Source organism: Mastigoproctus giganteus, chromosome 3 (assembly GCF_048544385.1).
Source record: "Mastigoproctus giganteus isolate SK-2022 chromosome 3, ASM4854438v1, whole genome shotgun sequence".
Classification (NCBI taxonomy): domain Eukaryota; kingdom Metazoa; phylum Arthropoda; class Arachnida; order Uropygi; family Thelyphonidae; genus Mastigoproctus; species Mastigoproctus giganteus.
The window spans coordinates 223,604,743-223,621,763 of record NC_143577.1 but is presented as its reverse complement, the minus strand read 5'-3'; the positions used below and the strand labels follow the sequence as shown (position 1 = coordinate 223,621,763).

The 17,021-nt window shown below is 39.8% G+C and overlaps 1 protein-coding gene across 4 annotated transcripts in view; it reads left to right on the top strand.

The window, feature by feature from the left end:
• LOC150088785 (SLIT-ROBO Rho GTPase-activating protein 1-like) overlaps positions 1–17,021 on the top strand; it is a 431,497-nt gene that overhangs the window by 309,864 nt on the left and 104,612 nt on the right. The window contains exon 1 of one of the 4 annotated variants that reach the window (XM_090369653.1): positions 3,369–3,897. The exons of the other annotated variants lie outside the window; for them this stretch is intronic. Within the exon in view, the coding sequence (XP_090225779.1) occupies positions 3,843–3,897 (55 nt within the window). The 5' untranslated portion in view covers positions 3,369–3,842. Of the gene's footprint in view, positions 1–3,368; positions 3,898–17,021 lie in introns of those variants that run through there. 4 annotated transcript variants of the gene reach the window in all.

Here is a 17,021-nt window from a genome sequence, read left to right as displayed (position 1 = left end):
CTGGATTGAGGGCATGCAAATTTGGAGGCCAATTAAAATGGGTGATATCTTCACCGTGTTTCTCTAACTGTTTGTGCACAGCGGGCCCGATGGCAAGGCACATTATCGTCTTGGAAGATCTGTCTGCCGGGAAAAAAAATGGTGCACATTGTCTCCTAAGAGCTGTCGGTAGACTTCACCAGTGAAACGTTGATCCATACGCACCAGGGGTCCTAGTTCTTGCCAGCAAAACATGCCCCATATTAAGCAACCATCGCCACCTGCCTGGATAGTGAGCTCCATGCCCGTGGACTCTATTCACACGAAGGCATCCGTCGGCGTATTGCACCAAGTATTTGGACTCATTCGACCAGCCTACCCGTTTCCATTCCTCCAGTGTCCAACCAGCGTGTTGTTGACACCACAACATTCGCCGTCGACGATGATCAGCGGTGAGGAGAGGATGTATCCTAGGTCGTCTGCTCTGGAACCTCATACATCTGAGTGTGCGGCGCATTGTCGTTTGGGTCATTGTTCTTGCATTTCCCATATTGTATTGCGATATCAGCTGTCGTAGAGTGACCTGCCGTTGAGTCCGTACAACGCGATGCACCCTTCGCTCACCACGCAGATCCACCCTGAGTAATCCTTTACAGTTCTGTCGGTAGGAATTAGTTTGATCAGTTGGACACCATTCTTTGTACACCTTAACCGCAGTGGCCTGTGAGCAACCGACAAGACGTGCTGTTTCCGATATGGAAGTGCCCGACTCTCGAGCTCTCACAATCATTCCCTTTTGAAACTCCGTGATATTTCTACTAAGTTCCATAACTGCTACTTTATCACTGACATGCACGACCAAACGTAAATTACCATTGCTCTAGCATACGAAGCTGTTCAGCTTTTTATACCGCGATCTATGTGGTCCATTACGGATGGGGTAGTCATAATACAGTGATTACCGAATTTACGTTTTATCAGTGTATATATTCATCAACCTCATGTGGTATCTATTACTAGATGAGATTGATGGAATTTTAAAAAGGAAATCTATATAATGATTTGCTTATAGCCCTCTGTTCGGAACGCTCTTTGACCTTGAATAACTCAAAAAGCTAAACAGGGTTTTGTCCTGATTTCTTCTGCATAACAGTTCCGTAACGGAATTGTTGAGCAAGTATATTAATCTTTTACTTCTCTGAAACAGTTCTGGCGAAGTATTCGTCACGAGTACACTAGTATAATAATAAAAGAATAAGAAAATATTCTTATTCTTTTATTATTATAGTAGTAAAATGTTTTTCTGACCCTCACCCAAACGTCTTCCTCGTGGTAGCACAGTTGGTAGAATCGCTGTCCTCACCATACTGGGTGGAAAAGACCTGGGTTCGAGTCCCGTCGATGATTTGAGGAATTTTTATGGCCTTTTGCACAGCGCGGCTGAGTTAGTCGGTCTCAGGCGAGGGCAGTATGTTTTTTGTTCAGCAAACAGAAAATCGACCACAAAACATTGATGCTCCTAAAACCCCACAACAACCAAACGTCCACCGGGTTAGATCGTACCACGAAAGAATGTATGCTGACATCTCCGATGTATTCGTTTCATAGGCGTCCGCAAGCAGAAAAAGGAAGGATAGTGTACCCTGGATTTTTAAAAACAAATAAAAACGTACGTTATAGTGTTTTATTTTATTATTGCTATTTTTATTTTATTTATTTATTTTTTTAATCTTCTTCCAAAAGTGGAAAGCAGGCTTATGAGATTGCTATCTATGTTTGTGTACGTGTTCCTCTAAAAACTTTTGGATTTACTCTCCAAATCAAACCATATTTACTGTATGTGTTAGGGTAACCTGATGGAAATAAATTTGAATCAAGCTAGCTACCACTCATATTTTAACGACCTTTTGAAACTCGTGTGTTTAGTTCAATCCAAACATAAAACAGTACCGTACTGTAATTTAGACCCGCCATTTTGGAACAAGATGGTTGTCACTCAAGTTATAAGCAAAATCCCTTTAGAACCCTTGTGTTTGCAGTCGGATCTAAACCAAACATACAAATACATAGGATTGACCGTAGGGTTTTCTGATAGAAATGTTTTTATAAATAAATTCTGCTTATACTCAACGACCACATGATCAGAGGAGTTCACATGACAGAAAGAATACAAGAAAATAGTGTGTGTATTTGGTGGAAATTATAGGATATAAACATAAGAAATGAATCGTTGTGAAATAAAATTAAATATTTTAATCATTTGAAATTTTCCATTGCCCATGCCACTAAAAATAATGCTCTATTATTCGTTCTATTATATAAAGTTTGCGTACCGGTATTTAGAGAAATATGTGCAATTTACAAATGCTTTTATAAAACAAATATTTTTGGTAAATATTTTTGATAAATATAGTACCCGGCCAGCCGAAAAGGTTGGACAGCGCTGCTATAGATGGATGCTATTGTTAATACTGTTCTTAGATACCGATCTCTTCCCCCTCCAAAAAAGCCTGCAACTGCCCCCTCCTTTTTTTTTAATATATTTTTCAAAGCTTTCAAAAAGTGTCTAGCACACTGCAATGAACACACACACAAAAATGCGTTTTTTTTTTTTTTTTTTTCTGCACGTTGTACACATTGCTGGTTGTCTGTACACATACAGAGGTAGAAAAGAAAATATGCTTTTCTCTCCTTCATCTTGCTCTGCCCTTATGAGTTCGTTATCTCAACTTTTTCTTCTGAAACCGGTCCTTTAAAGAAGATACGTTGGCTGAGGAGGAGGGGAATACGGAGAGATAAAAGCTATTCAGAGTTCCCGTACACTCCCCTCCCCTATCTTTTTTTTTTTTTTTTTTTAAGGAGTAAGGGGGAAGTTAGTGTGAAGTGTCGCCGTATACTAGCAACTGAAGCGACCTCGCGGTACCTTCCCTATGTCCCACTTCATCTCTCCCCACAATCAGAGTCTGCACTAAACAGGAAATAGGCAGTTATCGGCCAGCACGAGGAGCGTGGACATCCTGGCTGTCAGCAAGTAACTGAGGAAGTTATACAGAGTCGGGGAGTCGGCGAAATTCAATCGCAAGGTCACCCCCCCCGCCATCCTCCCAATCCTTTTTCGTGATCCGTGCTATCCTTTGACACTGAATATTCTGTTCGGGCGTGAGATCGACGAGTGGAGTTCAATTCATGCGGGGATGATTCTCGTTTGGACTAATGCCGAGTGTAACCCTGTTGCCGAACAACAAGTGTTTCTGTGTACAGCTGCACTGCCACAGAAGGCAAACACACCTGTCGCTCCGACTGCATCATAACTCCTCCTTCTTTCCGTAGCGTTGCGCACGTTGCTGTTGCCATGATTGCACGTGGAGGTATCGCTAGGGAAACGGCTCGATTCAGCGAGTGCTGCGCTTGAGAGCTCACACATCGTGTCGTAGTAGGCGATGGTGGTGGGTTGTTTCAACCACCGCTGGCAGTATTAAGACGGTGGGAGAGATGACCCTGCCCGTGGGGATCCTACCACAAACGAACAATACCTCGATAAATACGAATAATCGATGCAGTATTTCCTTTTGAAGTTCGCGCTTGAAGAACGAATGGAGAGACGACTTTAATCATCTGACAACATGTTTTGCAACTTTCTTTTTCACCGCTCAACAGCCTTTCTTCTTCAGGGAAGTAGCACACATAAGGACCGACACTGTTCTTATCCTACATGAAACTAGATGAATGCAACAAGTCGTCAGTATTAGTATGCTTATGAACAGCATATGGTTGACTTTGGACGCCTTCGGGTCAACGCTGGACTCACTGTTCAACGTGTTCTTTTATCAGAAAGGTGAAGGAAACTCAGGAATTGTGTAATCATGAGGACTGTACCTATGGCATGCTGGAATGCCCCGTTGGAGGTCGAATGGGGAGGTAATGTGTTCTTCTATAGTTCATACCTTATTTAAATGCTTATTATTCGAATTATTATATAGTAGCAATAGATGCTGAAAAAAAGTAATATAATAAATAAATATAATTCCAAACAACTAAAAGCATAACATAATTTTAAAACAATTATAAAGAACGAAATCTCATTTGAAAGCGCGGATTTTAGTGCTTTGGTTAATTTATTCATGCAAGTTATTTGGCAACTTATTGCCAAACGATAATGCAAGTTGAACCAAACGATAAATGGAGTTCGTTCAGTTTTATTGCATTATCCTCCCACTTCACATTTACGTCATCTGATTTTATCCTCATGCTCTTCGACCTGAGGAAAGGCAATGGAGCATCAATCTTACGATGAAACTTCCTTCGACCTAAGTTTACTTCCTTTTGTACTTTAACCCTGATTAAAGCGTAAACATCAATCGATGCGTGGCGCCACTGACGATAATAATTAAATTACAGAAAACATATAATTCAGATGCGGCAATGCCAACATCAGACATACACTTTAAAAGCAGCCGGTCCGGTTCGAAATAGGCCAGAATTTCTTTAGATAGCCCATTTGTTTTAGACTTTCACTTTAACTACGCAAATTATCTTTCATTATAGAGGCCACTAGGGGCACACGCTGCTCAGAACTGAATTACTGTATCCATTTTATCCTCTAATACTGTACATGTAAGCAATATATAAGAATGGATTAGAATTTTCATGTTAAAATCGCTAAGAGGGATTCATTGAACCGCAAGTTCCAACACGGCCGATCATTACCCGTCTGCTTATATTATGGTAAAGTGGGTCAAAGAACTTAGTTTCTGCTGTGTCATAGATTATGTGTAGTTGCTTAAACTTAACGGGTTGCTTAGTCACCTTGAGCAATACGTTGAGAAAAGTTCGATAGGCACGTTGACTTTCTGTTTGCAACTATAGGTCATTATGCTCATGCGATCATATGAAATCGAGCATATTAAATTGTTTTCTGGTGATATTACATTTGGAGTGTCTTAACTCAAACTTCAAGCTAAGCTAAAATTCATATATTTGAACAGCAATCCTTTTAGTTTAAATTATCAACCACAGCAGCAATTCAACTGTAAATGATATTCTATATAATGGATATTTCAATTTTTTTTTCAAGATGGAGGCCGAAATATATAAAAAAATACCCATCAGAATAAGGATTTTGTGGTCCTCCCCCCGACGTAAATTTTGTTTGGATCGGATGGTCAACAGAAGTTTTACACTGATGTTTAATGCTCACAATCTGTGTGGCGGCCATCTTGTTTCAAGATAATGGATACAATTAAAATACCTTCTTCGTGTATTGTAGATTTTGTTTTAAGAAGCCATGAAACGTTCCTTTTAGATATTTTGGAAGAACTGTTGGGTGCAATGAATTTTGTATGGAACCAAATGCCGCAAAAAGCTTTCTGAAGACAGTTTTGCGAATGTCCACTTCTCGTGCAACAGCTCGTATACTCCTATCGCCATATGTTGTTATTCATCTATTGTTATTGAGATTTATTTTGCAACTTGCATGCCGGACTTGTGGACATATGGCCAAAATTTATTCAGAACATTATTTAGGATACTATTTGGCATGAGTTCAAGCAGTAATTGAACTCGTGCTAAATATTATCCCTGCTCTATGAAGCGTGGATGGATTATTAGCAAACGCTGCTAATAATCCACCCTCTGTTTCAATTTTTGAGTGTAATAAGTTTCTCTGTTTTAATCATGTGCATTATGTTCTGATAGAATAGCGCTGGAATAATGTTAACCCATCATGACAGTTATATACCATCTCTGAAATGTGAAAACCTAATAATGCTGTCTTCAGAATATCATGGCTGGTACATCGGACTTCCTTTCGGCTTCATCCCGTAAATGTTGGTTCGTTTTGTTTTGTTTGTAGTAAGGTTTTAGGTGCATCAACCACTTAGGTCATATTGCGCCGTATAAATTGTCTGTAAATTGCGTGTCCCGTGGTCGATTTGTCTGCCTGAGCGAACGAAAAACTCGAGTTCCTGGGAGAAAAACCATGCTACCCCGTCTAAAGCCAACTAACTCAGCCGCGTTGTGCAAAAGACCCATAAAAATTCTTCACACCATCGACGGGATTCGAACTCGGGTCTTTTCCACCCGGTGTGGTGAGGACGGCGATTATACCAACTGTGCTACCGCGAGGGCCATAAATGTTGGATAAGGAAATCTTGGGAGCTAACTGACCAACTAAAAGGAGGGTGGACTCTTCTAAAGTTTCATAGAAACAGGTATGCACATTTCTGACTCGATAATACAGTGCATTATCCTGCTGGAAAATAATATTTTGCTATTGGAAAACAACAGGAGCTTTAATGTGTGGGTACTCTATTTAAAACGATACCCTGATTGTTGCAGCTTTTTGGAATTGGTGCCGAGGTAGCTAAGGACGAAAAATCAGTGGGCTCGGATGGGAGGAAACATGCAACCCTTGCCCGAAACAGACTAACTCGATCATGGTGCGAAAAAGTCTTTAAAAATAAATTCCTTCTATTTTGAAGGAATTCGAAACTAGGGCTTTTGTACACGATGTAGGAGAATGGAAGTCATGATCGCTGTGCAATCTATATTGCCCAGGCAGTCTACAGTTTGTTTGTGGTGTGTGTGTGGGTGGGTGGGTGTTAAGCGTCAAAGCAAATAAGGCTACGAGGCGTTTTTATATTGTATTTTGTGAATTGCGTGTTGTTGTGGTTGATTTGATTTTGTTTACTAGATGAAAAACCCTAGTTTACGGGATAAAAAAATAATGCAGCCCTTACATGAGACAAATAATGCAGCCCTTACAAGTGCACGTTGTGAAAAAAGCCCATAAAAATTTCTCACGCCATTGACAGGATTCAAACTTGGGAGTTTTGCATCTGGTGTGGGGAGACGATGATTATATCCACTGTGCGACCCGCGAGGGCACAGCTGTCAGTCATCGAGGAAAGTTTAGGGCCCGAGATTTAAAACGATAGTTGAACACAAAGAAAAGAATATGACGAGAGAGAGAGTTTTCACGTAATGCATTTTATAATTCCATATTTCTAATAGAATATCGGGATATGGAATATTTCGATATTTCTAATGGAATATATAACTTATATAACTTTGTTTTTTCACACGTAATTCTGCAATTACAGTCTTCTGCTATGAGCTCAAGCATCATTCCATGATTGATAGCTATTCTAGTGACCAGCTCGTGAAAATAGTAGGGCAGCTGCAACAACACCTGCCTCTACCTGTTTTGATGCTCTAGGGTAGCGTTGCGCAATCTCTGGATCTCAAAAGAAGACTAGTTTATTTGAATATTTAATAAAGATTTAAAATTTTAACTAGTTTTTGTTTTCTTGATTAAATATTTGTTTTTATTTACGGGTATAAATCTATGCAAATTTTATCGTTAAATATATTCACATAAAAGATAAATTGTAATTTATTTTTCTGCCCTTCATAGCAAGTGAATTTGCGAAACTGCTGCAGGACAGAATTTGTGCATGTTTACATAATAAAACCAACTTGCGCCTAGTTTTCAAAACCAGTATAATGACTATTGTTGTAAAGGTCAAAACTGCAATCTATACTGCAAGAAAGGAGAAACAACGCATGAAAACTTTTTATAAGAACAATCGCTGAGAGTTGAAAACAAAAGTAGGTTGTTTACTTTATTCAATTCTCTATTAAAGTGATAAGTAGCAAAAGTAGCCTAACAGATTGAAGTTAAACTTGTTTAGTATCTTATTGCTAGCCAACAAGCTATTTCCGTATGCAACCTACATTCTGACCTACTCAGGAGTTCTCAGTCCCCTAATTTCATGGTACGTGCGTTTTATAGAATGTGAACTGAAAATGAAAATACAGTAGTAGAAAATTACCTGTTTCCTCACTGGCTAGGCTAGTGGCGCGCAACCTGAGGGTGACGACCTTCAAATCAGTTTAAAAGCGTTTTGGGGATCGTGAGAGAAATTCTGGTAAAGAAAAAAAAATTAAAACAAAAAGAAAATTATACATTGCTCGATAAAATTAACAGAATAAAATGTTTTTCATGAATATTTTATTGTGAACAGTGTTCCGAGTATCCAAGAGAAATCGAGATACCATCTTACAGAGCTGCACATTATGCAAATTATTCATGCTTATAAAAACACGGGTTGCAACCACATCACTTCATTCCAGTTTTTTTTTTTTGGCTGTAAAGCCAAAGCAAACTGGAATGAAGCGATGTGGTTGCAACATCTCCAGTACTCAGGATGGCAAGTCATCGTCGTTTAGAATTTAGATGATTCTTTGAGATAGCGGGCCGTTGGACGACGTGAAGCCGGGCATTCGCTGGCGGAAGTCGTACATTGGTTTAATGTGTCACGCAGTGTCGTCCTGGTACTGTGGAATCGGTTTCGGGAGATAGGAATCATTACAAGAAGAGATGACCAAGGTCGCATGTTGCTGTTGTCCATAATATGACTGTAAATTGCATGTTTTGTGTGGTTGTTTGCTGGACGATAAACCCGAGTTTCCGGGAGAAAAACCATGCTTCCCTCGCCTGAGCTCTACTAACTCAGCCACGTAATGAAAAATACCTATAAAGATTCCTCGCGTCATTGACGGGATTCGAGCCCAGGTCTTTTCCACCTGGTGTGGGGATCAGCATTTTGCATGTTCGAATTTTCACGGTACCATAAAATACTCGCTCCATCATTAACAATGAGCAGTCGTGTCTGTTGTAAACCATTGCTGTAGACCCCTCTAGTCTTAAATGACTGGCATCGAGATCTTTATCTGAATTCCTCTTTTTCATAACTTTTTAAATAATAGCTGAGAACTGCGCTCTTCCCTATACGAGGTTCCCTATCTCAACGCGATTCCCCCAGAGTATAAACAGAAAATCTACGCTGTAGTTGTAAACCGGATCAAGGGTGTATTAAATTTCTGCATAAATTAGAACTTTGTTTCTTTCATTCAGAATTATACTGGTTTTTCCAAAAATACTCTGGATTATTATTGCGCTTAAAAAGCATTTTTATAACGTCTAGCTGTTTTTGAGGCAAACACAGATGTCAACTGTAAACCTCATTTGTTCAGGACAAAAGGAGTCAAGGCATTCAACGTGAGAAAACACATGTCATTCTTAAATGTTCTTTCAAAATACTTTATGCTCTGCAATAACTCATATCCATGAACCCTGCAAGTTTGCTGACTGCAATTCGTTTGTCTTCAAGGACGTAGCGGATGCTATACCAATAGTTACAGGGCCGTCTTTTGCATTAGGCACTGTGCCTAGGACAAATCCTAAGAAGAGAGAGAGAAAAAAAAAAAAAAAACACAGAACCAAAAAAATATAATTCGAATAGAATTCAACGATAAAATTCTACAAACCACTTTACCAGCAGATTTCTAAGATAAATTCTTTGTTCAGCTTTTTCTGTTAACAAAATCATTAACGTCATCAAGTTAGTGTTGTATAAGATTATAGAAACGATTTCGAATTTCTCCAAAAAAAAAAAAAAAAAAAATTAGATTTAACTTGGGAGTATTTTAATATGTAATAAACAGCCCCTGGTATAGTGCTGTGAAGGGTTTTGTGAAGTCATGGTACCTGTGCACTCTACAATAAAGATCATATTTATTTATATTTAATATAATGTAGTGAGGCCTCGGAATGAAGAATAGTTCCATAGGGCCTACGAACATCATTTTATTTTATTTACACATTTCCCTTTATTTGTTTAGGCAAAGGTTAAACTAACATAATGTTCACATTCCATTCTGTATGTTGGGTACATCAGATAAGTCTTTACATATTTCTATGCCACCTTGTGGTCATTCGCTGATGAGCTCCCCAGCAGCTGAGCGTCCCTAAAGACTTCATTGAATAGTCACATCAGTTACGGATGTTGATGAATATCCTGGAATAAGATCATGTTTTATTCCGGTTCTTCCAACTCTGAACATAGGCATCCGAATACAGTGGATCCCGGTAAAAGTTCTAATGTTTTTGTTGGTGTTTTGTTCAGCAGCGCGCACAATTTCAAATGGCTTGCTGTTCGTTCATCTTCCTTGTGAGTGTGTTGTTGTCCCTGTTCGAGTTTGATGTACACTGAGTTGGCTTTACATTAGCAACACCTACTTAATACCTCTTGGGGCCACCTTTTGCCTTCACACGTATTGGTATGGACTCCACAAAGTGTTGCAAGGTGTACTTAGTATCACTACCTATGCGTTGCACAATATGCCCGGTAATGCCCGAGCATTGTCAGGTGGATGGTCGTAGCATCGAGTATCCTTTTCCAGTAGGTTCCAAACATGCTCAATTTATTTGAGATCGGATGTGTTGAGCAGTCATGGGAGGACGGAGAATTCATTGTCATATTCCTGAAACCAGTTAGCAACCTGCTGGGCCTTGTGGCATAGCGCGTTATATTGTTGATAGATGCTGGAGTTGTCTAGATACATTGTCATCATCAAGTGGCGTACTTGCTCGGTGACGATAGAAATATACAGTAGACAGTTCCATCGTGCTGTTGATTAACAGTGATAAGAGGAACAAAGGCATGCCATGAAAAGTCCCCAAGCCATAACATTACCTGGATGCACTGCAGGTGCCATAGCCTCACGTTGCTTTCTCCAAATGCGGATACGCCCATCAGCATGCTAAAGTTGGAAAGAGGGATCGTCAAACCAGGAGACAGTTTTCTACATGTCAGTGGTCCAGTGTTAGTGCTGACATGCCCATGCAAGAAAGTGAAGTTTCTTGTGTCTCGCAGTGAGCATAGGCACGCGGGATGGTCGTCGACTGTCATAGTCTATAGGAGCTAATGTCCAGCGCGTAGTCCATGTTGATAATGGCCTTGCGATTCCTACATTGTACTGGATGGTTAGCTGGCTAATGTACTACGCCTCTGCTGTGTCACGAGACGAAACACACGACCCTCGCCACGGGCGTCGACCACACTTGTGACCTTTGGCTGGTTGTTCGACCGCTATTGAACCAGTCACGGTAGACTCGTGATATCACAGAATGAGAGCACTTAACAATGTTGGTGGTTGTAGAGATACTGGCACATATAGTTCTTGCCTCTATAATCATTCCACGTTTGAAATTGGAAAGATCTCGACACAGATCCATTCTTCTACGCAGAAACTCGTATACTGATCACCCCGTGTGCGATCTACAATCTTATATTAGCCATTACCAACCTTGAGCCTTCTAATTGCTGCGTGCCAGCCTCACAGACCAGTCCTTTCATAAACAAGGTGCTGTTGTTGCTTATGCAATGCCAACTCAGTGTACATCCGATAAGTTTAAATGTATACAGGTTCATTAATAACCATTCTGCATTTTGTGTTGTAAAATTTGTCCCAATCTTTTTTGATAACCGTGCAATTGCCCCCTCCCCAAAGCTCTTGGTAGTTTTTTCTCTCTCTCTGTATTCTTCATACTGTAGTTCGAGACCCTTTTTTCTCCTCTCCTTCCCTGCAATATATGTGAAGTGTTTGAGTCAAGGCAATTAATTTTGAAAAGCTATAGAAATTTGTCTATTATACATGATAAATATTTCTAGTTATCAGTTTAGAATTTATGTGAATTCCGAGCGCAAAGCAAGTTTTTGTTTCTTGTTAACGACTTAAATGATCAGCTGTGCACAGGAGCTTCAAGAACTAGCACAGACGTTAGGAAAAACAGCCTTCATCATGCTCGCCTTCCTTCTCCTGTTCCTATTTTCTCTAACTTTAGGCAGTAGTCGTATCCCCCCCCCCCAAACATGTTTGGGCGCGGGGAAAGCTGATTGCTCCCCCGTCTCCTTGATTGACATCTATGCCTATGTACCTGCACTTTGTCTTTCAACTATAAACATCTCTTTCATGTTTCCGATACTTTTACTATAACAGGGTCACCAGCTATCCGATGTAATATGGCAGAATCGCTGCTTTCTAAAGTCTCCTCCCCACTAGGGCGTTCTTATCTTGTAACTTAGACAGGCGAAACAGGCTTGTTTTTCCTAGCTAACTTATCACTTATCAAACCGTTATATCAGATGAACCTCTCACTCCTTTGGGTCAATCTTGGTGGTGACAGTTTGAATTATAATACTTGAAGCGTCAATGAACTAAAATTTATTCTTAAGTTAATTTACTAGTTCCGAGGTAAAGTCGTTAAGAATTCATATCTTAGATCTTATCTCTTATTCTGGAGTTAAGATCTGTTGATTGATCAATTCACAATTACGTGATGCATCCCCATCGTGCAGTTCGCGTAATTAGCATGAAAAATAAATGGATTTTTTAAACTAGAGGAAATTAAACTATCTGTAGTTTGAAAAAATTAATGCCGTTTTAGTCATGTGATATTTATAACAGCAATTAGTATTAAATAATGAAAACTTTAAATAAAGTTTTAAAATAAATTTTTCATTTTTTAATACTTTTAATATTTTAATTTTAAATAAAAAAAACTTTAAAAATTTTCATTTTTAAATAAAAAAGAATTAAAAAGTTTTTAAAAACGTAAGTTTACTTTTTAACTTTTTAATTAAGTAATATTTATTCAGCTACTACCATTTCTTCTTTATTTAAATTTTTTTTTATGAAATCCAAACATGAAGGATATTAGAGCATATGCTGCTTAGTAACGTGAATGGGTGGAAGGTTTGAGTATTCTCTAGAGCAGTGTTTCCCAACCTTTTTGACCCGCGGAGCCCTTTTTAGAATCAATTTCTATGGAGGAGCCCCTTATTATTCATCATAGAAGACAATTCCTATTTACAACAGAGTGTACAGTTCCAAGAAATCATAAGCTAATGGCAGCAAAATGACTGAACGTCGTCTGCTAGAGAATGTGCAAAATTCAACTTGGCAAATTTTTATTCAGAATGTGATTTCTAGTTTTCTAATTTATGTTTCTAATTCTTTAATTTCCTTCAATTTTTAGCTATTTTGTTTCCCTGGTGTGGCCGCGGAGCCCTTGTTGGGAACTACTGCTCTAGTGATACTGTACTTTATTATTATGCACATTTTTAAATGCGTTTCCAGACCTGAATACATTATTCCATTGTGGCTTCCATCGTCTTATATAGAAGAATAATGATGACTTTCTCCCTACTTGCAAAGGTCTGATAACTCAATCACAGATTTTATTTGATTTTTATGGCGCAAAAACAGCAAGGTTATAGTGCGCCACTCAATCACTGATAGAATATAATGGATCCGATCCGATAAATTAGCACTAGCTGACTTCCTGGCTTTTTACATTTCACGAAAAAATTCATCATGTTAGTATCTTAACCCTTAAGTTTTTCTTAAAGTTAATAATAAATAATGAAATAAGTTTATAATAAATAAGCCATGAGAATGAGAACGGCCCCACAGGGTGATGCAAATAAAATCTGACTTACTCATATTTTCATGAGTAAGTCAGATTTTACTCATATTTTATCTTTTGTAATTTAATGAAGATCTCATACTGAGATCTTTAATGAAGATCTCAGCTGCGTCTACTTATTAACTTTTTAATAAATTAATATCCATTCGACCATCTTTTCTTCTGTTGGGAAGGTTTTCTGAACACTCTACACCCTCCCCTCCTCCATCTAAAAGTAAGCCAAATTTCCAATTGCCATTTTTGAGACCCAGACCATATTTGTAACTGGGTAAAACCATTTTGAAGCACCACGCACGTTTTCGGGTTGTTAATCATCCTCCTAAGCTTCAAATCATCAACAGACTTTCACCAATTAACCCTGTACACCCTCGTCAAGATGATTTAGAAACAAGAGGAGCTCTAGCACCTCGTTTCTAATCTCTGAGAAGACCCCCACTTGCTACACGATTCCTTTTCTTCTTCTGAAATGGCCGTTATGAAGTGTGCCCATTTATGATTATTGTCTGTCTCTTCTCCTTCAAACCGCCCCCGATCCACCTAAGGATGTTCAATGTAATCCCAGGTCGCCTCAGTTTATGCAATAACCTTTCATGGGAAATCGTATCAAAAGCTTTACGAAAATCTACGTATATAATGTCAGTTGTTTCTCATTTCTAACTGTTCATAAGCATGATGTCATCGTAATTAACCAAACTGGTCAAATTAAGTTCTTGTCTCTCAAAAGACCCTCCCCCCCCCTCATGAATCTGCTGTGATCACTTTAGGATTCTGTTATTATTGAGATGGTTCTGTATTGTGTCCTTAACCGAGACTTCATGAGCTTGTTTTCAATGAGTTGAGAGGGCTAACCCCTACCCTCAAAGAGCATTTTGGTTTACTTTATATAAGTGTGCTACCACGAGTTGACGCATGTCAAAGCTACAATGGAAAACATACGAGCCTTATCCTCCGCGCTCAGACCATTCTTGATGAATAAAAATCAATTTTCATATTATTCGTCTTGAACGAAATATTGGACGAAAGTGCAGGAATGCAAGTAAAGAGGCAAACTTCACTCAAACAATTAATTATTGCATTCATTACGTATACTGCTCGTTCTTCGTGCTGAGCACTCTGAGATAACGTGTTGTTTCACAGAACAAACGTTCCATTCGGGGAAAAAGGCAGTTCATTACACGAAGGAAATGAATTGTTCTGTCATTATCATTGTCCGGTGAAGGATAAACAAGAAGTGTCTGGCACACGGGAAATGGATTAGATCGACTGTCGCCTGTGGGGGAAAGACAAGAGTGCTCACAATAAAACCAGCTCCGAGTAGTTTTCTAAAAATAGAAGTACGGTAATGATGTTTCGGCTGTGGAGTCAGTAGAAATCCGAATGAGAGAGCGAAAGAAAAAAGCCTAAACGAAACAATTTCGTATCTTTGAAGTGTGCCACACATCATAAACGAGAAGTTTTCCTTTGTTTTGCTTTTTATGCTAATGTTATTCTCAGTAACCGATTAAGAGTGTCATGTATATTTGACAGCATATTTTAGGATCTAATAATTATAAATACATATACAATAAGAGTTAAATCACACTGTTTATTGTTTTTAATTCGAGAGAGAGAGAGCATTTCTATCATTTCTCTGCGGATATGTATTACATATTTCTTTCAAGAATATCTCTTTCTTTTGTGTAGTAGGGGTTCATCGAATGGATTATTTGGCAGTTATGACTATTTACAGTCTGACATACGGCGTTTTGTTTTCACATACATCAACCTAGCAGAATCAGAGCGAGATTCTGTGGCGTGTTGTATTCTCTGTACTCCCGATTAACAGTATTATATGAATTTGTACCAATAAATTCCTTTATTCTTGCAATTGGAGGATACCTGCAAGTAATAGTTAAGTCTGGTCATTTTTATCCTATTAAATGGAATTTCTAGAAGTTTTAAATAGAAATTGGAGCACATTTTTCTTGAAAAATATTCTATGTTACCACTCACAATATTTACAGTATACTACTATTTGATAGTTATCATCAGGCTAATAGTCTGATATGTTCGCTTAACATCTTTGCTGTGCTTTGATACCATAAGACATTTTGCTCTCTGAGTTGTCGTCATCTTGAAACTTTCCCACAATGCCTAGAATCAGAGGCATGAGATTTTCATGAGACTTGCTTGGCCCACGTTTTCCTAGGCGTGGTCCGTTGGATGCTCCATTGGGTGGGTCGTTGTCTCCAAAGGAGTGTGGATGGTATTCTGTTCGTGCCCATTCTACATACGTGGCCAAACCATCTAAGCCTTCGCTTCTGGATTTGGTCGGCAATGGTTGGTTGCTGTTGGCATCTGGCGCGGATGGTATCATTAGTGATGCGGTCGCGAAGAGAGATGCCCAAGATCTGCCGCAGGCATCGCATTTGGAATACCTCAAGTTTGTTCAAATCTAACTTGAGACAAATCCATGTTTCCGATCCGTAAAGGAGAATGGGCAGGATCAAAGTCCGGAAGAGTCGGATTTTAGTCTTTGTGGAAATGTTGGTCCTCTTCCACAGACACCATTTGAGCGAGGCGAACGCAGTGGCCGCCTGTCCAATTCTGCTGTGGATTTCCATGGTGGATGCAACTTTCTTCTCCTGGACCCAAGCGACTCCAGCGACCCAAGGTATTTAAAGTCCTGCACTTGCTCGATCTGGACGCCTTCGAGATAGATGGTGGCTTGCGACCCATCTGTTGTCAGGGCCTTTGTCTTACCAGCATTGATCTTCAAACCGTATGGCCGGGCAATGCGGGCAATGTCGTAGAGGATGTCCGTGGCTTCAGCGTCGTTACCGGCAAGGATAGCACTATCATCAGCAAACATCAGGTCAGTCACATAGTGATCCTTGTCATATTGTATGCCCTGTCTGTTTCTGAATGCTTGCCTCATAATGGCGTCGACCACGATGTTGAAAAGCAACGGGGAGGCTACATCCCCTTGGCGGACTCCAGTTTGGATGGTAAATTCCTCAGATAAATCGTTCTGGATGCGCACCTGGCTGGTTAAACCGTTGTATGCAGTTTGGAGGAGTGTGATGACTTTTCGAGGTACATGTTCAACCTCTAGTAGTTTCCATAAGGCAGGCCGGTGGACACAGTCGAAAGCAGACTTAAAGTCAATGAAAACAATGACGGTTCGCTGTCCACACCGGATCCTCTCCTCCATCAACTGACGAATGGCAAAGATTTGATCACAGCATCCTCGCCCGGGTCTAAATCCTGCCTGTTCTTCTCGACAGGTTTGCTCGCGATGTTTTTGCAGTCTTGACTGGATGATCTTCATAAAGACCTTTCCGATGATGGAAAGGAGGCTGATGCCACGGTAGTTCTTGCAGTCCCGGTTATCACCTTTCTTGTGGATCGGTACGATAATGGCTTTCCTCCATGTTAGCGGAATTTGTTCAGTGCACCAGATGGTTTTGAGGAGTGAGTGTAGTCGGCGAAGCAGTACATCTCCCCCGGCTTTGATCGCTTCTGTGGTGACTTGGTCCACTCCTGGTGCCCTGCCATTCTTCAGGGATTGTATGGCTGCTTTCACTTCTTCTACTGTAGGCTCAACATCGACCATGGAGACCTCAGGGGGGTCGATCGAGAGTGCTGTTGCTGGCGGTCTCTGAGGTGGGTCGTGATTATACAAAGCTTTGAAGAATTCACTCCACCGTTGCAGGCGTTCGGATGGTGA